Source organism: Pavona decussata, unplaced genomic scaffold, assembly GCF_977016875.1.
Source record: "Pavona decussata unplaced genomic scaffold, jaPavDecu1.1 SCAFFOLD_95, whole genome shotgun sequence".
In the NCBI taxonomy this organism is placed as follows: Eukaryota; Metazoa; Cnidaria; class Anthozoa; order Scleractinia; family Agariciidae; genus Pavona; species Pavona decussata.
The window spans coordinates 2,921,657-2,945,000 of NW_028145512.1; the positions used below are offsets into that span (position 1 = coordinate 2,921,657).

Sequence of the window (23,344 nt, forward strand, 5' to 3'; positions counted from 1 at the left end):
GTTTTAAGATATAACAAAATGAATACTTGACTGCAAAGAATTTTGCGTTCAGGGTCGTGCGCGTAAATTTCGGATTTTGGTCCCACTCAGGCACTTAAGCCCCGTCTACACGAGCAATTTTTATGTGGCAGCTGTATGTGGCAATTTTTATCTGCCCGTGTAGATGGCTCGACAAATATTTGTTGTTAATTTGCGTCAGTAATAATTTCGCACAGCGGAGATGTCCATGGTGAAAGGCAATAAGCAAGATGGCGCCCTCGATGGCGCCATGCTGGATGCGCAAATGTTAGGGACTGTAGGGACTGGGTTCTACAGATGACGTTGAAAAAATTGTCACATTCTATGTGGCATCACGTCTACACGGACAATTTTTTTATGTGGCAATTTTTATTTGCCACCTAAAAACTAACACGCCAGCTTTTCAGCAAATGCAGTTGTCACATAAAAATTGGTCATTTCTCATCATCTACACGGGCAAATAAAAATTGCCACATAAAAATTGCCATATAAAAATTGTTCGTGTAGACGGGGCTTTAGGGTGTTCTGGCCATAACGCCAGTATATTTAGCCGTCATGAAGGTCTAGTTTACGGAATGCACACGAAAAGTCATTGTATTTTTTATTTGTCTGTGTTTTAAAATGGTCTCTTTTAGTAGTCCAAAAAATAATAAATAAATCAAAGGAAGCGAAACAGCTTACAATATAGCACAAAGAACAAACGCTGCAGAAGGAAGCCCCTCAGTTTGCGGCTATACAGAGCTGGCTTAAGAGGGTTAAGGACGACACGCTTATAATGGCTTTACTTCCATGTAGCGGTTGACAATAATTTAAAGATGGAAAAGGAATTGCAGTTCTATTGTGGGTAAAATATAAAAAACAGCGTTAAATCTTTCTTAACCTTTCAGGAATTTATAAGCAGTCGGAATTCGGCTGTTCTTCTCAGGCTAATGAGCATGGTGTTTATTCTGACTTTGATCTGTCATCTTTGTGGGTAAAATATATGAAATGGAAAGGGCAGGAGTCCTACGCTCGCGCTATGGCTGAATTACCCAGAATTTTTTGGGGGCGTGAACGAGGCAACGTGAGATACGTAAGACTGGGTCTGATAAAATGGCTGAAGTATAGCCCTCGGAAAGCGTTATATATCAAGGTTTGACCTTGAAGTTTGCTGAAAATGTAGACTTTTCATTTTTGAACAAATTATTTGGATTAAAAATTGACGATAAATAAGTGTAATTTTTGGTGTTGTTATTTGGCCGAAAAATTGGCATTTTGGGCTTTGTTGCCGAACGAACGGTGATGTGCAGGAGGTGCAGTCAGTTTGCTGGGTGTGATGATGGGCGATATACATCAGCCGGTGCCATTCACACATTGTCATGACGTTGCAGCTTAAGTTAAACAAGTCGAGGTGCTCGTCCTTAAGAGGGTGTTTATGAATGCTGCTTTAAAGACTTGAGTTGCTCGTACTTAAAAGACGGTGTCATGGTGCAGTCGCCAAGGAAAACTTGTCAAAGAGTACTCTTTAAGAGTAAGGCTACACAAAAGTGGCTCTGGCATAGCGAATTGATTGACTATCATGTCATGGCTAGAATCTCTTGTTTTAATTTATTCTGCACGCTGTATTTCAGGGCACCTTACATTTCATATCGGTGGATATCTGTTCGGAAGGCCTAAATCGCGTCAAATATAGTCGAACCTCCCTTTGCGACCACCTCTCATTAGCGACCACTTCTTCAAAACACCAAAGGTTTTCAATTGAAATCACTATAGATGGGACCTCTCGTAGGCGACCACCTCTCGTAAGCGACCACTTTTAGAGATGATTGTTGAAAATTTCTTAATTGTTTTTAACCTCCCGTAGGCGGCCACTTGACGCACAATCTACCGTATCTCTTACGGGCGGAAATTGCAAAATGTGTCGCTGTAACATATTAGCCCACATCATTGCAGTGGACGCCGTATTAAAATCTCACATTCGGAGCTACCGGGACGGTCTCCCGAAATAGATAACAATTGATAACACACACATGCACTATAGTAAACTGAAATGAACTTTAATCAGGTTGAATCTCTTGTAGGGAAGAAACTCTCTTATCTTGTAAATAGCATGGATGTACATGCTAACCTTGTACTACTCAACAGAAAAATTGTGGTGATAAAGAACGTCAACTGGATTATGTAACCTGATGAAACAAATAAACAAACGCGAAAGTTGTAGATGTTTTTTTTGCAAAAATGCCGTTTACTGTTTGCTCCTAAATCAGGCAGACTATAGAAGTTATTTCTTTGGGTTTTGATAAGAACTGGTAAAAGAGTTAGGTCTCCGCAATTACCATATCTAAATTACCCGAGATTTAGACCCCCCGTGGTCTGACTTCTGGTAAGCGACCACCTCCCTAAGCGGCCACATATCCTTGACATTATGGGTGGTCGCTTACGGCAGGTTCGACTATATTTGGATTTAGCTGTATAGAAAATGAACAGTTATCATCGGTTAAATCAGTTAAACTAATTCCTTTCGTTTCGAAGGGGGTAAACATGTCATTAAAAACGCGAAAAAGGCAGCTAGCATTTTCATAAAGCCCGGCAAAACATCCAGTAAATTCCGAGAATAAGATTCTGTCCCCTGAAGGTCCCTGAAACTTTCTGCAACCTACATTTTCAGCTAAAGCATCCGAATAGATCAAACTGTATCAGCTTACAAAAAATATGCCTTTGGAAGGCCGTAAATCGACCTGGGAACACAAAAGAAAAATGTTTTAAGTATTTGCTCAAAGGTTGTCGTTGTATTCCCCTGATATTTTGGCTCCTTAAACTGCAGCGAGAGTTAGATAAGTTGCGCGAAACGGGTGGCAAAAAAGCGTTCTTAACAGAAAGTTTCTTTTGGAAAATAAATTAATTTTCTCACGATATAGCAATAATAAAGGTCTCATACACTCGGGATTCATTCAATCGAGTCCTGTATGATTTCGTTGGTTATGAGCTCACGTAGAGCTCCTCTAGACAGCTTTAGAGGCTAAATCATGTGATGAAGCTTTCATTTACTTACTTGCTTCAGTATCTCATTGGGCAGCTGCTTGGTAACTAATGTACTAGCTATTTCAAGATTGACACTATGTTCTGGATTTACAACAATGATTAATTAACCAGTATGGTAAAAGGGCACTACTGTAGCTTTTGAGTCACTCTGGACGTCACAACAACGAGACTTTCTCCTAAGCCACGCTGAACTGATACGTGTAATTCGATAAACAAAATAATTTATGCCTCGAACGTCAATTACAATACAGAATACATGGTTTGATGGTAATGACAGTAAATGTTCATTTAATCTAAGGAACCGTGATTCGTGCTCTGAAGCAATGGATCTAATCTCTCTGGAGGCTTGCAGCAGAATGGCAAGTACCGGCTACAACACATCCTGAACTTTTTCCTTATCTTGTCAGTAAACAAGCAAAACAAGACAAAATTTACAAAGCCCTGGCCGCTGTCTCCAATGCCCTGCAACAAAGAACGTTTGTGGTCAAAAACATACTTTAAACGAGAATTTTTGACTGGAACATAACATTGACTCCAATTTAGCTTAAATTTGCCATACTTTTTAACAACAAAAATAATATACAATAGCTGGGGTTCCCCTGTATGGACGGATGGTTCAATCAAACTCTAGGTCTGGTAAATATCTGGTCTCCAGTCAAACAAGGTAAGAGGAAATAACACTAGCACAAAGAAAGCCCTGGAATTTTAAGAGTTCGGCATAACACTGAACTTATTTTGGGTAAGTAAAATTGTCTTACTTGAAGTATGATAAGCCATTTTAGGGGAGGTCTTGGACCAGCAGGGAAGCAAGCTGGCAAGCAAGCCATCAAGCGGAAGAATCGGATCGTTCCCCAGATGCGTAGCATAATAAACACCACAGGAATGAACGTTAACTTGCGGTCTGCCTTCTTTACCACTTCTATAGACCTCAGGGTTAAAAACGAACTTCCTGTAGCAAACCGCTCGTTCACCTAAAATGTAAAAAAGAAAAGAAAGAAAAAATGATGTGGAAGTAACTATTCCTCGCAGGCTAACACCAAGGTAAGCAATGCGATTTATGTACGGAACAGAAGTTACATACATCGTCATTCTTTAACAATAAGTTTCATTGGTCTTGTTTGTAGGTTAACCCCCCACCGATTTTTTTTTCGTTTCGGCTTTTTTTCAACGGTCAATGTATGCTGCTGATTTCCACTGGTGGTTTCTTATCCTCAGGAGACATTATTAAAAAAAAACCCTTGTTGCACACTTTGGGTCTTCAGAGGACGTACCACATAAAAGTATGACTGGGATCGAGCACAAGGCAACGATCTTCCCGCTGAAGTACTGGCGTCACAACTAAACCACCCCCTTCTCTTGGAAGAAAAAACACCCAACCATTTCTCGCTGCATAAAACTGAAAACAAAGAATAGCTCTTAGAATTTGTTGGCATTTTGCAACAAAGTTTGCTTGTAGCACGAGCCAGTCAGTCTAGTGACGAGTGAAGTTCGAGCTCAAACAGTATACCTTTTTGCCGCCTCCAATCTTTGAGTACTTTCCTAGTTTTTACTACAGTGTACCCTGGGTGCCACAGGCTTTTCTTACTTTTCTTTTTTTTTTTCCACCTCATTGCTGACTTACGAAAAAGTTATTCAACAAAGGAACTACAACCTTAAGTTACCAAATTAAAGTAGAAAAATTTAGCATAATGTTAGATGGTCGCATCTCAGGTGGCATTATTATCAAACAGGCAGTAACTGTGTTTCGAAGGACCGGATCCTGCAGTAAAGAATCTAAACAATAACAAATTGTGGAACAAATAATGCAAAAAAGAGCAAGGCTGATTTCACGGTCAGGGCTTTTTGAAACTGAACCAAACGACGTTAGTTGCAGCTAGATACCATAATTATATAGGGTAAAGTTACAAAAACAAAAAACATGAAATTTGAATACGTGATTGGCCTTTATAGAGAGACATACTAACTTACTACACTGAGTCCCAAACATTTTCTTTCTAACAACCATAACACTTCTGACATGCTACTTATTCCTCTCGAACTCGTTAAATGTAATAGTGACAGTAAACGCAAAGCTAGAGAGGCATACCACATCGACAGAGGTCAAACTCTTGAACCCCCTGGAATCTTGAGAGATGAGACATGAACATTTTTTCCAGTTCATCCTCCAATGTTATGTCTTGGCTTTCTCAAATTTGTTATTGTTATGTTTTTTTGTTTTCGTTTTCTACCTTGTACCGTTAGCTATTCTGATCAGGGCTATTAGCAAGTTGCATTTTAAAATTTCACACTTTTGTTCTTGTAACTTTAGTTCATGATATTATGGTATGTAATTGCAATTGTTCTAAATTGCAACGTCTTTTACCACTTGGTCAGTCAGTTAAAAAACACCCTGAAGAAGAAAGGCCGTCCCTTTCGAAATATTAGAAAAAATTATTTCCCTAACCGTGAAATCAGCCTTGCTCTTTTTAACAGAATGCAACAGCCTAAAGACCCCCGTCCATGGAAAAACAAGGCACATAAGCAAGAACAGTCACGGACTTGAAAGCCATTCTTGCAGAACACGAGAAGGGCCTTAGCCTTCAGTGTCCTTTTCATGCCTTTTAAACTTACCTCATCCGAGAGTACTTCCAGAAGAACGAGAATGTCGCGAACGCCTCCGCGTGGCCTCAGAAATCCACGACAATTCTCAGTATAGAAGACGTTTTATTTCAAGTCCCTGGTCCCTGGTCACAATGTTCAATGTTTTCAATGCGTTCACTTTCTCCAGTCCATAGAGAAACCTAATCTTCACTTAACATATTTAGTTATTTCATTCTTTGATCTTATCAAGTGATTTAGTTTGACAAGTAGGTAATTAAGTACGACCGATTCTGAAAGCCTTTTATTGCATGGAATCGATTTCCGACACTCTCCCCCCATATAGCTCCTGTTGAGGTATATGCTTCAGAGGAAATCACTGATTGTCCACTAAATAAAAAAATTCAACTGAACATATTATGGTCACGGAATGTCCTTGTCTCTTAAACGAAAGATCTAAGTGTTTAGTTCCTGTAGAGCAATAGCTCTAATGTTCTCTGCAGCAACGGCTGCCGCTTCACGGCGAGGGCGGAAAACGTTCGCTTCTGGGTTCAACACTGGAGGGCGGGATCTGTCACAATTAAGCTCCATGGGATAGAGGTGTTGGACTGGCCTCTCCAGTTGTCCCTTCCCTGTGTCAACTTGTACCCCCCGTACTATCCCGTCACGACCAGGATAGAGTTGCCTTACAACAGCAATCGGCCACCTGTTCCGATTCTTCTCTTCTGATCTGATGATCACAACATCTCCCACCTTGACTTGGAAATTCCTGCGCTTGTGGTTCAAGTTATGCCTCTCACGAAGTGTAGTCAGTATTCAGTCAGTATTCCCTTGTCCAGCGGCGCCAGAGTTGTTCCTTGCACGATTTGATATACTTTGCGCGCTTTCTTAAGTTTACGTCTTCCTCCCTCCAAGGCTCCTGTTCTGGCAACAGACTTGACCGCTGAAACAGGAACGTCGATGGGGTTAGGGTGGGCAACTGGACGTCATCTTCGACGTAGCTCAGCGGACGGCGGTTGATTTGTATTTCCACGTCGAGCATGATTTCACTAAGCTCATCCCAGGTCAAGGTAGCCGCTCCAATAGTCTTGTAGAAGGCCCGTTTCACAACGCCGATAAGACGCTCGAATTGTCCTCCCCACCACGGTGCCCGGGACAGATTAAATTGCCATTGGATCTCTTGCTGCTCGAGATAGCCCTGTACTTTCTCGTCTCGTCGAACTGTCTTAAGCCACTTAGCAGCTTTCACAAACGTTCCCCCGTTGTCAGAGTACAGCGTCTTTGGTCGACCACGCCTTGCAATGAAACGCTTCAGGCACGGAAGGAACTTCTCTGTTTCTAGACTCGGTAACAGCTCAAGATGTACTCCCCGCGTCAAGCTACAGGCAAACAGTGCGATGTAAGCCTTCCCTTCCCGGTTGCTTCCCTTTCGGTAGCGTATTGGGCCAGCAAAGTCCACGCCGACGACCTCGAATGCCGTAGTCCCTTCTGTTCTGTTGGTTGGCAGAAGACCTGGTGGGGGCGTCGCAACTGCTGTCGCCTGGAACCTCTTACACCCCCAGCATTCCTTCGTCACTTTCTTCACGAGTCTCCTCAGCCTCGGAACCCAGTAGTTTTCCCTGACTGCCGCCATTGTCAGCCCTACTCCCCCGTGCAGAGTCTCACAATGCACTCGTCTCACCAGCTTCTTTGTAAATATTGCGTCTTCTGGAAGATAGATCGGGTATTTTCCCTGGATACGTCCACGGCATTCCAGAAGTCCGTCCTTACTCAGCTGCAGATTTAAGCTGCTCTGGATCTGCGGATAATTTGGCATCGTCATATCTTGTTGTTGCGCTCGTCTGATCCAACCCCACTTTACACTATCTATTTCAGCAGTCGTTAATGGCCCTGTTAGTCTCTTGGGTGTCTTGCAGTTGGTTATGAATCTTGTGACCCATGCAACAACCCTCAAAGCGCGTCTGAGATCGTGCTTGTCTAGCAATTCGTCCAATCCATCACTGGCAGCCTTAGTCTGCGTCACTGTTAGCACTTCTCGGATAGTTTTAGCTTCAACCTCTGTCGCTGGCGAAGCTGAAGTCACAGGGTTAGGTGGCCAGTGCTCTCGATTAGCCAGCCACTTCGGTCCACTCCACCACAGTTTAGTCGTTTCCCCTCCTCTACTTGCCAGGTCAGCTGGATTTTCCCTCGTTAACACATGCCTCCACTGGATTTCGGGGTGCTGGTTAATTTTGTTCACGCGGTTGGCAACAAACTGCTTATATTCTCCCCCTCCTCGTATCCAGTGAAGGGTCACAGTACTGTCAAGCCAGCCATACACGTTCGAAATTGGTAGACCCTCCAAAGCATTCTTCACGTTTGTGACTAAGTTAGCCGCCATGTGGCCCCCAATCAGCTCAATACGGGGTATGGATAGTTCTTCTTTTGCTAGACGCGCTTTAGCGGCTACCAGGCGTTGTGTTGTTCCCGACTGTTGTCGCACAACTGCGTATACTGCGGCTCCCACTCCTTGTTTGCTGCCGTCACCGAAGCTATGTAGTTCGACATCTTGCAAGGGTTCTTGGTAGCTCCGTCACCACCTCTGGCGCTCTCGTTTCCCATGTCTCTAGATGACACTCTATGACTCCCCCAAGCAGGAAGGGCGAAGACGTCAGCCCGAACAACGCTCTTGTGAATCTCAGCGTTTCAAGCTTAGAGTGTTCATCTTTCCTCCAGTGAAATCTAAGTGCATCCCTGTCTGATGCTTTGATGCGCACTTGCAGAAATGCTTTCTTCAAGTCGCCTGTCACTGCAACTGGGTAAGACCGCTGACGAACGAGCACATCCCAAAGCTTGTTCTGCAGCGGAGGGCCAGGGTTGAGACACTCATTCAAGGATGGGGCCGATGGGTGTTCCCGTGCTGATGCATCATAGACAATGCGCGTTTTGGTAGATTCAGCATCCTCTCTCACCACTGGCTTGTGGGGTATGTAGAATTCGATCCCTTCAGCTGGCTTATCTGCAACCTCGACCACGCCCTGCTCCCTTTGTTGTACAATGATGCTTTCGTATTCTTCAGTTTTCCCGGTACGCTGCAACTTACGTGTTAAGTTGCGTAGCCGCTGCAGGCTCCCCCGTTCATTTGAAGGCAGAGGTGGGTGGTTCCCCTTCCAGGGCAGTCCGGTCTCGTACCAGCCCTCCTCGGTCCTGACTAATTGCTCCTTGAATTCACCGTACACAGCTTGCTGGTCATTGAGAAAGGTGTCAGCCAGCCCTAACACATCGAGTCTGCACAGTTCTTCATACTCCAGCTGGCTAGCTTGAGTTAGCATCATCGCATTTCGGTCGAACTCCTGTCCAGGAGACATAACAAACCAACCAAGTTTGGTAAGCTCAGCAATTGGTTCACCGTCTTTCCCGATGTGCGGTCGATTTTCTGTCTTGATTCTTGCGTATTCCCCGGCCCCAAGTACTATGTGCACTGGAAGTTGTGGTTTGGTGTCACGGTCACGCATTCTCACTCCCTTTAAGTGTGGGTACTTAGCAATCACAGCGTCATAGTTAGGGTTGTCTAATGTCAACAGTTCTCCTTTGTTCACTTTAATTAACTTCACATCCATTTTGAAGTTTCCACAAACTGATTCAACACAGGATTGATAGGTTTCAAGGCGGGCTAATGATGTTCCCATTAGCATGTCTACTTGTTTAACTTTCACATCAACGGGGTTTATCTTGAGAAGTTCAATTAATTTCGCAGAAGCGTAAGAACTTCCCGCTCCGGTGTCAATCAACGCACGACACTCAATACCATTGACTTTCACATTCACAACAGGGAAAATGCCATCTCCTTTCTCTGAGGTAGTCAATACGACTTCTTGTCGTGGCCCCGATTCGTCACGTTCACGGTCACAAACAGAGGTGTGATGTCGACGACCACATCGCTGACATGAAGCTTTATTTTCGCATCTGGAGGCTGGATGACCGCTGCGTGCACAATTAAAACAAAGGCGATGTTGAGCCAAAAATCGCTTCCTTTCATCGAACGTTGTTATCTTTGGGCACTCCCAGGAAAAATGCGATGTGTTATCACAATAAACACATGTACGTGGTTTCGGCTCTTGATGTCTGACGTTGAAGAGCTTGTCAGATCTCTCCCGTCGACGAGGGAACGGATCTGCTCTCTCGGCCGCGTTAGTAAACTCGATTGGGTTGCGTCTTGTCCACAGTTTCAAGTATTCGCACAGCTTCACAAAATCCCAACTTTCCCAGGAGTCATCCGTGCGTACGATATCGCCTCTTATTCCCGGTAATTTATCCAGTGTCATCGATACATTTCCGTTGACCTTGTCTAGTTTGCCCATTGTTTCCAAAGATTGCACACAATATGTCAAGCGCTCGTAGAATTCGTGAATCTTTTTGACATTCACTCCAGAAATGACTGGCAGCTCTAAAATTTCCTTGTTGTATGCTTTCACGATTTCTGATTCCTTGCCATACTTATCCTTTAAGATGCTTAGGGCGCGAAGATATCCTTCAGGTGTAAATGGAAGGGCTTCAATGGACGCTCTAACTTTCGGAGCCAACAGCTCTCTCAAATACGAAAACTTGGTTACACCAGCGATACTCGATTTATCGATTGCCTCACAGAATTGTCCCCAGAATCGTGGCCAATCTTGGAAAGTGCCGTTGAATTTAGTGATAACTAATTTTGGTAACTTCGCTTGCAACCCAGCCACAACATCACCAGTACCACTCCCTGAACCACTCCCTTGCGCTTGTTGCAACTTGCCGGCCTCTTTTAACTCGCTTTGAAATTGTAGGCGTGTTTCGAAAAGCTTCTGTTCGTACTTTAGCTCTTCGTCTCGGAGCTTCTGACTCTCTTCTTTCTTCATTGTTTCAGCCCATTCTCGTAGGCGCGTAACATCTTCTTCTGCCTCATCGATCCTGGTTTCAATTTCGTCGCTCCAATTCTTTACATGGTCCACATTTTCTTTTGCAGCGATCTTCATCTCTTCTAGTTTTCTTTTCAACTGATCGGCTTCGCCTGCCAATTCCTTTAACGCATTTTGATGTCTCTCTACTCTGTCCCATTTCCCGCTTTGGATGATTTTCTCTGTTCGTTCCCTTGAAAACTTCAATTGTGAAAGCTTTGTCTCCAATGCTCCCTCGACCTCTTCCATGTTTGCCGTCACAGTTTCGAAATTACTGCAGTAGAATTACTTCTGTTCTCGTCCCAGTGTTGCGTGTGTCCCGTCGGAGGTGCCAATTTGTCGCGAACGCCTCCGCGTGGCCTCAGAAATCCACGACAATTCTCAGTATAGAAGACGTTTTATTTCAAGTCCCTGGTCCCTGGTCACAATGTTCAATGTTTTCAATGCGTTCACTTTCTCCAGTCCATAGAGAAACCTAATCTTCACTTAACATATTTAGTTATTTCATTCTTTGATCTTATCAAGTGATTTAGTTTGACAAGTAGGTAATTAAGTACGACCGATTCTGAAAGCCTTTTATTGCATGGAATCGATTTCCGACACTCTCCCCCCATATAGCTCCTGTTGAGGTATATGCTTCAGAGGAAATCACTGATTGTCCACTAAATAAAAAAATTCAACTGAACATATTATGGTCACGGAATGTCCTTGTCTCTTAAACGAAAGATCTAAGTGTTTAGTTCCTGTAGAGCAATAGCTCTAATGTTCTCTGCAGCAACGGCTGCCGCTTCACGGCGAGGGCGGAAAACGTTCGCTTCTGGGTTCAACACTGGAGGGCGGGATCTGTCACAATTAAGCTCCATGGGATAGAGGTGTTGGACTGGCCTCTCCAGTTGTCCCTTCCCTGTGTCAACTTGTACCCCCCGTACTATCCCGTCACGACCAGGATAGAGTTGCCTTACAACAGCAATCGGCCACCTGTTCCGATTCTTCTCTTCTGATCTGATGATCACAACATCTCCCACCTTGACTTGGAAATTCCTGCGCTTGTGGTTCAAGTTATGCCTCTCACGAAGTGTAGTCAGTATTCAGTCAGTATTCCCTTGTCCAGCGGCGCCAGAGTTGTTCCTTGCACGATTTGATATACTTTGCGCGCTTTCTTAAGTTTACGTCTTCCTCCCTCCAAGGCTCCTGTTCTGGCAACAGACTTGACCGCTGAAACAGGAACGTCGATGGGGTTAGGGTGGGCAACTGGACGTCATCTTCGACGTAGCTCAGCGGACGGCGGTTGATTTGTATTTCCACGTCGAGCATGATTTCACTAAGCTCATCCCAGGTCAAGGTAGCCGCTCCAATAGTCTTGTAGAAGGCCCGTTTCACAACGCCGATAAGACGCTCGAATTGTCCTCCCCACCACGGTGCCCGGGACAGATTAAATTGCCATTGGATCTCTTGCTGCTCGAGATAGCCCTGTACTTTCTCGTCTCGTCGAACTGTCTTAAGCCACTTAGCAGCTTTCACAAACGTTCCCCCGTTGTCAGAGTACAGCGTCTTTGGTCGACCACGCCTTGCAATGAAACGCTTCAGGCACGGAAGGAACTTCTCTGTTTCTAGACTCGGTAACAGCTCAAGATGTACTCCCCGCGTCAAGCTACAGGCAAACAGTGCGATGTAAGCCTTCCCTTCCCGGTTGCTTCCCTTTCGGTAGCGTATTGGGCCAGCAAAGTCCACGCCGACGACCTCGAATGCCGTAGTCCCTTCTGTTCTGTTGGTTGGCAGAAGACCTGGTGGGGGCGTCGCAACTGCTGTCGCCTGGAACCTCTTACACCCCCAGCATTCCTTCGTCACTTTCTTCACGAGTCTCCTCAGCCTCGGAACCCAGTAGTTTTCCCTGACTGCCGCCATTGTCAGCCCTACTCCCCCGTGCAGAGTCTCACAATGCACTCGTCTCACCAGCTTCTTTGTAAATATTGCGTCTTCTGGAAGATAGATCGGGTATTTTCCCTGGATACGTCCACGGCATTCCAGAAGTCCGTCCTTACTCAGCTGCAGATTTAAGCTGCTCTGGATCTGCGGATAATTTGGCATCGTCATATCTTGTTGTTGCGCTCGTCTGATCCAACCCCACTTTACACTATCTATTTCAGCAGTCGTTAATGGCCCTGTTAGTCTCTTGGGTGTCTTGCAGTTGGTTATGAATCTTGTGACCCATGCAACAACCCTCAAAGCGCGTCTGAGATCGTGCTTGTCTAGCAATTCGTCCAATCCATCACTGGCAGCCTTAGTCTGCGTCACTGTTAGCACTTCTCGGATAGTTTTAGCTTCAACCTCTGTCGCTGGCGAAGCTGAAGTCACAGGGTTAGGTGGCCAGTGCTCTCGATTAGCCAGCCACTTCGGTCCACTCCACCACAGTTTAGTCGTTTCCCCTCCTCTACTTGCCAGGTCAGCTGGATTTTCCCTCGTTAACACATGCCTCCACTGGATTTCGGGGTGCTGGTTAATTTTGTTCACGCGGTTGGCAACAAACTGCTTATATTCTCCCCCTCCTCGTATCCAGTGAAGGGTCACAGTACTGTCAAGCCAGCCATACACGTTCGAAATTGGTAGACCCTCCAAAGCATTCTTCACGTTTGTGACTAAGTTAGCCGCCATGTGGCCCCCAATCAGCTCAATACGGGGTATGGATAGTTCTTCTTTTGCTAGACGCGCTTTAGCGGCTACCAGGCGTTGTGTTGTTCCCGACTGTTGTCGCACAACTGCGTATACTGCGGCTCCCACTCCTTGTTTGCTGCCGTCACCGAAGCTATGTAGTTCGACATCTTGCAAGGGTTCTTGGTAGCTCCGTCACCACCTCTGGCGCTCTCGTTTCCCATGTCTCTAGATGACACTCTATGACTCCCCCAAGCAGGAAGGGCGAAGACGTCAGCCCGAACAACGCTCTTGTGAATCTCAGCGTTTCAAGCTTAGAGTGTTCATCTTTCCTCCAGTGAAATCTAAGTGCATCCCTGTCTGATGCTTTGATGCGCACTTGCAGAAATGCTTTCTTCAAGTCGCCTGTCACTGCAACTGGGTAAGACCGCTGACGAACGAGCACATCCCAAAGCTTGTTCTGCAGCGGAGGGCCAGGGTTGAGACACTCATTCAAGGATGGGGCCGATGGGTGTTCCCGTGCTGATGCATCATAGACAATGCGCGTTTTGGTAGATTCAGCATCCTCTCTCACCACTGGCTTGTGGGGTATGTAGAATTCGATCCCTTCAGCTGGCTTATCTGCAACCTCGACCACGCCCTGCTCCCTTTGTTGTACAATGATGCTTTCGTATTCTTCAGTTTTCCCGGTACGCTGCAACTTACGTGTTAAGTTGCGTAGCCGCTGCAGGCTCCCCCGTTCATTTGAAGGCAGAGGTGGGTGGTTCCCCTTCCAGGGCAGTCCGGTCTCGTACCAGCCCTCCTCGGTCCTGACTAATTGCTCCTTGAATTCACCGTACACAGCTTGCTGGTCATTGAGAAAGGTGTCAGCCAGCCCTAACACATCGAGTCTGCACAGTTCTTCATACTCCAGCTGGCTAGCTTGAGTTAGCATCATCGCATTTCGGTCGAACTCCTGTCCAGGAGACATAACAAACCAACCAAGTTTGGTAAGCTCAGCAATTGGTTCACCGTCTTTCCCGATGTGCGGTCGATTTTCTGTCTTGATTCTTGCGTATTCCCCGGCCCCAAGTACTATGTGCACTGGAAGTTGTGGTTTGGTGTCACGGTCACGCATTCTCACTCCCTTTAAGTGTGGGTACTTAGCAATCACAGCGTCATAGTTAGGGTTGTCTAATGTCAACAGTTCTCCTTTGTTCACTTTAATTAACTTCACATCCATTTTGAAGTTTCCACAAACTGATTCAACACAGGATTGATAGGTTTCAAGGCGGGCTAATGATGTTCCCATTAGCATGTCTACTTGTTTAACTTTCACATCAACGGGGTTTATCTTGAGAAGTTCAATTAATTTCGCAGAAGCGTAAGAACTTCCCGCTCCGGTGTCAATCAACGCACGACACTCAATACCATTGACTTTCACATTCACAACAGGGAAAATGCCATCTCCTTTCTCTGAGGTAGTCAATACGACTTCTTGTCGTGGCCCCGATTCGTCACGTTCACGGTCACAAACAGAGGTGTGATGTCGACGACCACATCGCTGACATGAAGCTTTATTTTCGCATCTGGAGGCTGGATGACCGCTGCGTGCACAATTAAAACAAAGGCGATGTTGAGCCAAAAATCGCTTCCTTTCATCGAACGTTGTTATCTTTGGGCACTCCCAGGAAAAATGCGATGTGTTATCACAATAAACACATGTACGTGGTTTCGGCTCTTGATGTCTGACGTTGAAGAGCTTGTCAGATCTCTCCCGTCGACGAGGGAACGGATCTGCTCTCTCGGCCGCGTTAGTAAACTCGATTGGGTTGCGTCTTGTCCACAGTTTCAAGTATTCGCACAGCTTCACAAAATCCCAACTTTCCCAGGAGTCATCCGTGCGTACGATATCGCCTCTTATTCCCGGTAATTTATCCAGTGTCATCGATACATTTCCGTTGACCTTGTCTAGTTTGCCCATTGTTTCCAAAGATTGCACACAATATGTCAAGCGCTCGTAGAATTCGTGAATCTTTTTGACATTCACTCCAGAAATGACTGGCAGCTCTAAAATTTCCTTGTTGTATGCTTTCACGATTTCTGATTCCTTGCCATACTTATCCTTTAAGATGCTTAGGGCGCGAAGATATCCTTCAGGTGTAAATGGAAGGGCTTCAATGGACGCTCTAACTTTCGGAGCCAACAGCTCTCTCAAATACGAAAACTTGGTTACACCAGCGATACTCGATTTATCGATTGCCTCACAGAATTGTCCCCAGAATCGTGGCCAATCTTGGAAAGTGCCGTTGAATTTAGTGATAACTAATTTTGGTAACTTCGCTTGCAACCCAGCCACAACATCACCAGTACCACTCCCTGAACCACTCCCTTGCGCTTGTTGCAACTTGCCGGCCTCTTTTAACTCGCTTTGAAATTGTAGGCGTGTTTCGAAAAGCTTCTGTTCGTACTTTAGCTCTTCGTCTCGGAGCTTCTGACTCTCTTCTTTCTTCATTGTTTCAGCCCATTCTCGTAGGCGCGTAACATCTTCTTCTGCCTCATCGATCCTGGTTTCAATTTCGTCGCTCCAATTCTTTACATGGTCCACATTTTCTTTTGCAGCGATCTTCATCTCTTCTAGTTTTCTTTTCAACTGATCGGCTTCGCCTGCCAATTCCTTTAACGCATTTTGATGTCTCTCTACTCTGTCCCATTTCCCGCTTTGGATGATTTTCTCTGTTCGTTCCCTTGAAAACTTCAATTGTGAAAGCTTTGTCTCCAATGCTCCCTCGACCTCTTCCATGTTTGCCGTCACAGTTTCGAAATTACTGCAGTAGAATTACTTCTGTTCTCGTCCCAGTGTTGCGTGTGTCCCGTCGGAGGTGCCAATTTGTCGCGAACGCCTCCGCGTGGCCTCAGAAATCCACGACAATTCTCAGTATAGAAGACGTTTTATTTCAAGTCCCTGGTCCCTGGTCACAATGTTCAATGTTTTCAATGCGTTTACTTTCTCCAGTCCATAGAGAAACCTAATCTTCACTTAACATATTTAATTATTTCATTCTTTGATCTTATCAAGTGATTTAGTTTGACAAGTAGGTAATTAAGTACGACCGATTCTGAAAGCCTTTTATTGCATGGAATCGATTTCCGACAAGAATAACGCAATGTTGACTGGTTGAACATTGTTTGCGATTCTTTGGGGAGAACGTTTACTCAATTCCACATATAAATCGAAACTAAAAAACTAACTGCGTTTTAATACATGTAGATCGTTAATCGCGGGATGGAATTTTTCGTGGCGTTTCATTGCTGGATAACATTTCATACCGCTTCTTAGGAGAAGAATGAACCGAATTATTAATCCCGGAACGAAGCCATGTTAAACAACAACAACAACAACAACAAGGAAACGACCTAGAATACCACCCCATTCTCCTAGCTTAAAATAACGTTACCTCTCGTCTAATATGGAGCTTGACCAGGACATAAAACACAGTAATTGCAATATGTGCTAAAATTTCCCAGCCCTTTCCAGCAACGACCATCCACAGCACCATCTTCCACCACGGTTGCTTTCTTGATATCCAACACCATCCCGAGGAGCCCAAATCCCCCGAGTAGCCAACTCCTTCGAATGCATAAGCGAATATTGCAATCATTAAAGGAATCCCCCAGGCCGTGGCGTGAAATAACCTCATACACCTTCTCTCCGATTCATTTGAAATTTTCCTGCGAATAGTCAGGTAAAAATAAAGCGACAAGTACACAGTCCAAAAAAACGAAGGAAGGAGCGCTATGATGCCAATCGCCGCTTGAAGTCGACAAGCCTTGGACTGTTCGGGATTTTGGCCTGTATACCATTCGCCTATAATGTTTCCACTAGCCACTAAAAAATCACCGATTGATATAAACACGATAATTCTGCGTGAATTCGTTCTCAGATCGGGCCACATCACGAATGTAGCAATGATAATCATTGTTCCCACTATCGACAGTGAAGCAGCTGTACTGGACAAAGCTTTGTTTGCAACTTCCCCTGCAATAATACTCTGATTCAGAGTTGGAGTGCCGGTGTAAATTGTTGGTTTGATCGTTTGCTCGAAGAAACTTGTCTCCATAATCGACGCCATGTTTTGGCTGTCTGCGTCCTATTTCTACATAGCCTCCTTCGCGGACGTCCTTTGGCTCGCCACACAATCTTTCCTCCCGAAAGGAGAGGAAACATTGCGTGACGAGCCAAAGGGCGTCCGCGAGAAGCTCAGATTTCCGATTCGGTTAACCCAGTGTCATGTCACGGCTAAAAAGTAATGTCGAGTCTCTGAGCTATGCGCAGCCTGCGTGGCAGGCGCTAGAAAGGGGAAGGGAGAGGAGAAAATTGGGCGCGCGAGAAACCCTCTCCCTCGCGCCGCGCGTTTCTCGCGCGCCCAATTTTCTCCTCTCCCTTCCCATTTTGTTACGATATTCCTGGTGTGGTCCTTAGATAGGTTAGCTAAATTGTATTATTTAATAATGAAGTGCGAAAACGCCCGCCTAATGGGGTGTCATTTTCCGGGTTTGGGCCTTAAAAAGGGTATCAGTTTTCGCCTTCGCATTTCAAATAGGGTAAGGGTTCTAGAAACTTCGCGGCACACCCCTACCCAAAATTCGCGGGAGTATCCCCCGCGGGTCATCAGTTTGTTCACGCATGTCATGCATTTTCCTTTGGTATTTGTGTGATACAGACGTCATACTTCTCTATCCAACCTTAGCCGGCGAACGCTGACGTATTTCCGGCTCTAGCCCTAGCTTAACTGTGTTCTGAACCTGTCGAAGGGAACCACTTCACGTAAGCGACCACCTAGCCTGCGAGCAAGCTCTCTTGACAATTTTGCGTGGTCGCTAACGAACTGTATCTTGTCAACGCACATGAGACAAACCTAACTCACTGAGCAGTACGCCATATTGAATTTAAGTTAACTTTTAATTCTCAATAGAGAAATTTAAAATAGCGATAAAGTATACAGAAAAGTAAAAATATGGCTATCTCTAAAACAAGGAACGGGGAATGGAGGAATGGGGAATGGGGAATGGGGAACGGGGAACGGGGAATCTCTAAAAGGGGGAATCTCTAAAATAGGGAATCTCTAAAAGGGGGAATCTCTAAAATAGGGAATCTCTAAAAGGGGGAATCTCTAAAATAGGGAATCTCTAAAAGGGGGAATCTCTAAAATAGGGAATCTCTAAAAGGGGGAATCTCTAAAAGGGGGAATCTCTAAAATAGGGAATCTCTAAAAGGGGGAATCTCTAAAAGGGGGAATCTCTAAACGGGAGAATCTATCAACAAACTGGATAAATCTAAGAACGTTTTAGAAGTAGAGTTTTTCCTAAGAGACATTTACAGCATTTGCCAACAACCAATAATATTATTGACAGTTGTTGTCATAATTACTAGACATATAAGATAAAAATAAATTGTTGTGGTCGCTTGCCGCAATATCTTCGGTAGGGGTGGTCTAAAAAAAAAAATGCCAATCGATACCAAAGGGCCACATACAGCAAGAGAAATCGAATTTTCTACAGCATCTTACTGCAAAACGGTAAAGATAAAAGCGCAATTGAATCTCTGAATAAGCCGTAGACTCAAAATGACTGGAACTGGAACCGGGCCTGGCATCTGTAACAGCGTCGACCATCATTAACTGGACTAGACAGACGTCTTTACGCCTGCTTAAAGCTTATCTAGTGATCAGTTCAAAAATGTGAAATTTGCGTTGTTTGTGTTGCGATTGATCCATCAGCCCTAATGGCCTTACAACGATGTCTAATAAAAAAGCCCTAACCAATTTCCTTTTATGCCTTTCGAAACTTGCAACAAACGCCCTCAATGTTTTTCAAGAAAAAAAAGGTTTCACTGGTCAAGGAAAAAATTCACCTTATCTATGATGTTATCTCCCTGGGATAAAGACATGTCTGACGTAGGCCGGAAGCCACCCAAATTGCAAATGCTAAATATGTTTTCATTGTGTCTGGCTGGTTACGTTTCATGGCGTAATTAACAAGACTAGTAATGAGAATATAAGGGTTAATAGCGTCTGCTTTTTTATGCCAAAAAGACAAATTCTCTTAAAGTAGTACCAAATGGCAGGAAATGGCTGCAAGAACGTGTCGACCTTTTTTCAAGTCGGTGGCTTCAGGTCAACATGGATAACAATTTCAAGTTTCCATTGGCGTTTGCCAGCAAAAGAAAAAAGCTTGAGGCGTTTGATGGGCTCCCAAAATTTAGCTGGGACGAGATTACGAGCCAGGAAGTAATTGGTCAAGGCTCATTTGGCGCGGTGTTTATTACCCAGTATCAGAGAACAAAAAAGCCTGCCGAAACAGTGGTTGTAAAAAAGCTTTAGAGATTTAAGAGATTCCCCCTTTTAGAGATTCCCTATTTTAGAGATTCCCCCTTTTAGAGATTCCCTATTTTAGAGATTCCCTATTTTAGAGATTCCCCCTTTTAGAGATTCCCTATTTTAGAGATTCCCTATTTTAGAGATTCCCCCTTTTAGAGATTCCCTATTTTAGAGATTCCCTATTTTAGAGATTCCCCCTTTTAGAGATTCCCTATTTTAGAGATTCCCCCTTTTAGAGATTCCCTATTTTAGAGATTCCCCGTTCCCCGTTCCCCATTCCCCATTCCTCCATTCCCCGTTCCCTATTTTAGAGATAGCCGTAAAAATATCTACAAGTAATTTATACGCGGTTTGCATTGCCGCCATGTTAATGTACAAAACAAAAGAAAATTTGATCACGTAGTTTGCATAAAAATACAGGTTATCTCCCAGAGGTGAAAAATCTTATTGTTCCTGTACACCAACATGGCTGCCATGACATCAACTCGTTTATAAAACTAAACTTAAGTTAGTTTTTCCTGTATAATAACAACACTATTTAGAAAATTGTCTTGTGTTATTTTTTTACATGTTCTTTGAAACGCCTCCTTCAGGAAACAAGGGGACGAGGGACAATGTTTGAGCATCCTGGATGCTATTTCATCTTCCTTTTTGCACACTGCTTTAACGTAACAGGACGCCCAAGCTGTTTAGTGTAGCGAAAGAGATGATGAAGGCAGTATGCAATACACACAGACAATGAAAACCAATGAACAGTTTTGTTCGATCCTACACAGCCAGAATGTGACGATTGAACACATTGTCACACAGTGTTGTAAAAAGAAAACCAGCAAAGAAATATCTGACAAGTGTGACACTCAATTTAACAAAAGCAACCAATTATTTTAATTTATTCTAGGCACGTATCGTGATTTATAGGTGAAAAAGTTGCACTACTAAATATTTTTTAGAGCTTCTTAGAGTTTTGAAAATAGTTTTTGTGAGATACAGAATAATCCATGGCGAATTATTTTTAGTCAAAATGGATTTCAGGGAAGTGCTATTCCCCACAAAATTAAAGTAAAGGTTGGTAAACAAGTCTGCATGTATAACAAGGCTGAATTTTCATAATTACAGTGAAATAAATATTTAAGACACTCAAATCCTCCTTTTAGGAAAATGGAATTCACTTAAACTTACCGACTGAATATTCTTTCACAATGCATAATTTACGTACCATACAGTTTCATTACAATCCTCTCCCTGTCTTTTAGATTTTTTTCCAGACTGTATCTTCAAAGCATACATATAAAACTAGACTTGCTCCCAGGACAGACAGATAGACCAACTGTCAGAACTAATTATGGCAAATGAAACATTAGTTTTGCTGCTGCAGCTGTCTGGAATGATCTAGACCAGAACTTGAAACAACTTCCCCTAAAGTCATTCAAACAAAAACTGAAACTGAATCTCATACAGGCCTATGTATAAATTAAACAAATACTTTATTTCATAATTGAATATCCATAGCTTTCAACTGGTATCTATTAACTTCCTGATCTTTTTGCTATATTTAAATTTATTACCATATAACTACTTTCTTTTTCTTATTCCTTTTCTCATTTTAACAATTAAATATTTATTGTGGTTATATACTCAGCTAGATCAGCTCTTATGTTATTCTGAGTAACTTTAACCAGTTCCTGTTATCTTAGTGTTCACTACTTTAGTAAATATTTGTTTAAAAAAATGTTCTTAACTTGTTGTTGTCTTTAGGTCTTCATTGAAATAAAACTGCAATGATTCACTAAAACGAAGACACTTTAGTCTATTGCACCATATGTCAAATTTGTACTTTGAATCAAGGGATCCTTTTCCTGAAAACTGCAGCAACAAGGTATAAATTGAGCACAACAACCTCTGAACTTTTTCCTTATCTTGTCAGTAAACAAACAAAACAAAACAAAATTGGCAAAGCCTTGGCTGCTGTCTCCGACACCCTAGAACAAGATAAATAAGTATACAATTATTGGTGCATGACATTAAAAAAAAAAAAAAAACAGAAAGGAAGAAGGGAAAATCGTGAGGTTTCTGAGGTAATATTTACACTCTGACAATAATTATCCAAGGACAACTGATAACAACATGGCAATATACCACTGCATGAACTCCACATAATGTTATAATGAGGAAATTAAACTTATAAAACATCTTGACCTGGACATCAATCTGAAAGATATTTGGGACTTTTTCCCACACACACCTTCCAAAGAAAATTAATGTTAATCATATGTCTGTATCCAATGCCTGCATATATAGATAAGAGAGTGATCATTTTGAAGCCCAAGAAACTTCTGTTTTGAATTAAAAAAACAACAACACATTTTGCTTTGGTTATGGACAAACCAAGAGGGCTTTTGGTCAGTGTAGCAACAATACTGAACAATACAAATGGAATAGTAGCTTGTGCTCTGAAAACATTTGCGTGCACTGTAATTAAATCAATCTGAAAACTTTACTCAACTGTACATGTTGTCCACTATTTATTCATCAAAACGTTAATAAACTGTTGGCTTTTTTTGTCAAATTTTGTTAGAGTTCTGATTAATTGGTAACCACTCAAACATATGATTACAGACTGAATTGGACTCCACTCAGTCTCATTACCATTATTTGTAACACAGAGGCCTTAGCACTCCATTTCTACATTATTCTAGTTGGCTTCTTCATTTTGTGCCGCGACAACAGTGACCTCTTTGAGGTTCTTTGGAGTTTGACTTTTTAAGCCTGATTGTCTGTACCAAAAATACTTGGATATCAAGTGCTACAGCTACAAAGGAAACTCCTAAAGGTGAACTTTATATCAAAAGCTTAAAATTTATCAAATTTGTTTGGTTGAAAAACTGAAATCATTCACAGCCATGACCAAGTTCTTTCACCTCGCTATGGTTTAATCTTCCAATGAACGATAACTGAACGATAATAACAGTGCCCTTTTGATGGGAGGAAGAAGCAGGTCAAATTCAGCGGAAGAAATTACCGGTACTCAGCAAGTTCCTTCTTTGGACCCATGGTTTGCTAATTTTTTTATTGATCTGTGTTCCTGTGATTTTCAATCAGTATAAACTTCACCATTTGGTTTAGTTGTTGTTTATTTGCTCATGAATTAAACTTGTATTTTCTCATAATTACATGTATATAATAATCAACTTTTCTCATTTTGTCTGTTTTGTACGTTAAGAAACAGGTGAATTGTTTATTTGTTTTGCTTAACATAGGTGAATGTTTTTACTCTGGGCCGGGGTTGGCTGTTTTACAAAATTTTGCCCTCAACGTTATAAACACGTAATTTCAATGAGTCCTTGTAGAATAAAGGATTAATTTTCACTTGTATTCTCAAAGTTTTCGCAAATTGCCCTCAACACAATTTGCGAAACTTTGAAAATACGCATGACAATTAATCGTTACTTCTGCCGGTCTCACGCCATTACATAATTATACTAATTATTGTAATTAGCAATTACAGGGAGCATGCGTTTTGTAAGTATCGTCCGAGACTACGGACAGCGGTTGAATCAAAGTCCGTTTCGACCCAGGGCAGAGGTCTCTTTTCCTCATGCCCATCAGTTCAGCTAATACAATGGAGAAAGGCCTCTGCTAGCAAGGAAGTGGGTAACAATTAAACTTGTATGAACAAGATTATAAAAATCATCATAAAGAGTTTGGATATTTAGGTATGCCTTAAAAACATGCATAAACATATTTCTAGACTATATATGAGCTGAACTCCACAAAAACGAAAAAGGAACGAAGTAAGTCTAATAAATTTTA

The 23,344-nt window shown here is 43.1% G+C and overlaps 4 protein-coding genes and 1 pseudogene across 4 annotated transcripts in view; 1 reads left to right on the top strand and 4 right to left on the bottom strand.

Annotated features, from left to right (window-relative positions):
* LOC146473152 (uncharacterized) overlaps nt 1–23,344 on the top strand; it is a 489,085-nt pseudogene that overhangs the window by 75,249 nt on the left and 390,492 nt on the right.
* On the bottom strand, nt 1,580–17,360 carry LOC146473158 (G-protein coupled receptor 157-like). Its single transcript, XM_085118831.1, has 3 exons — nt 16,613–17,360; nt 3,798–4,010; nt 1,580–3,501 (listed from the first exon to the last, which is right to left on the bottom strand). The coding sequence occupies exons 1-3, from the start codon at nt 17,285–17,287 to the stop codon at nt 3,328–3,330; spliced, it is 1,062 nt and encodes a 353-aa protein (XP_084974957.1). The 5' UTR covers nt 17,288–17,360; the 3' UTR covers nt 1,580–3,327.
* Nucleotides 8,115–10,775, bottom strand: LOC146473159 (uncharacterized). Its single transcript, XM_085118829.1, has one exon. The coding sequence runs from the start codon at nt 10,773–10,775 to the stop codon at nt 8,148–8,150; it is 2,628 nt and encodes an 875-aa protein (XP_084974955.1). The 3' UTR covers nt 8,115–8,147.
* LOC146473160 (uncharacterized) lies at nt 13,297–16,563 on the bottom strand. The gene has a single exon (XM_085118830.1). The coding sequence runs from the start codon at nt 15,955–15,957 to the stop codon at nt 13,330–13,332; it is 2,628 nt and encodes an 875-aa protein (XP_084974956.1). The 5' UTR covers nt 15,958–16,563; the 3' UTR covers nt 13,297–13,329.
* Nucleotides 18,099–23,344, bottom strand: part of LOC146473161 (G-protein coupled receptor 157-like) — a 9,853-nt gene continuing 4,607 nt past the window's right edge. The window contains exon 3 of the mRNA XM_085118832.1: nt 18,099–21,513. Coding sequence (XP_084974958.1) covers nt 21,337–21,513 — 177 coding nt within the window. The 3' untranslated portion in view covers nt 18,099–21,336. The remainder of the gene's footprint in view (nt 21,514–23,344) is intronic.

What these genes read in the sequence shown, in the direction of transcription:
- LOC146473159 (XM_085118829.1), bottom strand. Translation starts at nt 10,775, where the DNA reads ATGGAAGAGGTCGAGGGAGCATTGGAGACAAAGCTTTCACAATTGAAG.
- LOC146473160 (XM_085118830.1), bottom strand. Translation starts at nt 15,957, where the DNA reads ATGGAAGAGGTCGAGGGAGCATTGGAGACAAAGCTTTCACAATTGAAG.
- LOC146473158 (XM_085118831.1), bottom strand. Translation starts at nt 17,287, where the DNA reads ATGGCGTCGATTATGGAGACAAGTTTCTTCGAGCAAACGATCAAACCA. An exon ending in AGCTCCATATTAGACGAGAG is followed by an intron (nt 4,011 to 16,612) that starts GTAACGTTATTT and finishes TTTACATTTTAG; the next exon opens with GTGAACGAGCGGTTTGCTAC. An exon ending in AATGGCTTATCATACTTCAA is followed by an intron (nt 3,502 to 3,797) that starts GTAAGACAATTT and finishes TCTTTGTTGCAG; the next exon opens with GGCATTGGAGACAGCGGCCA.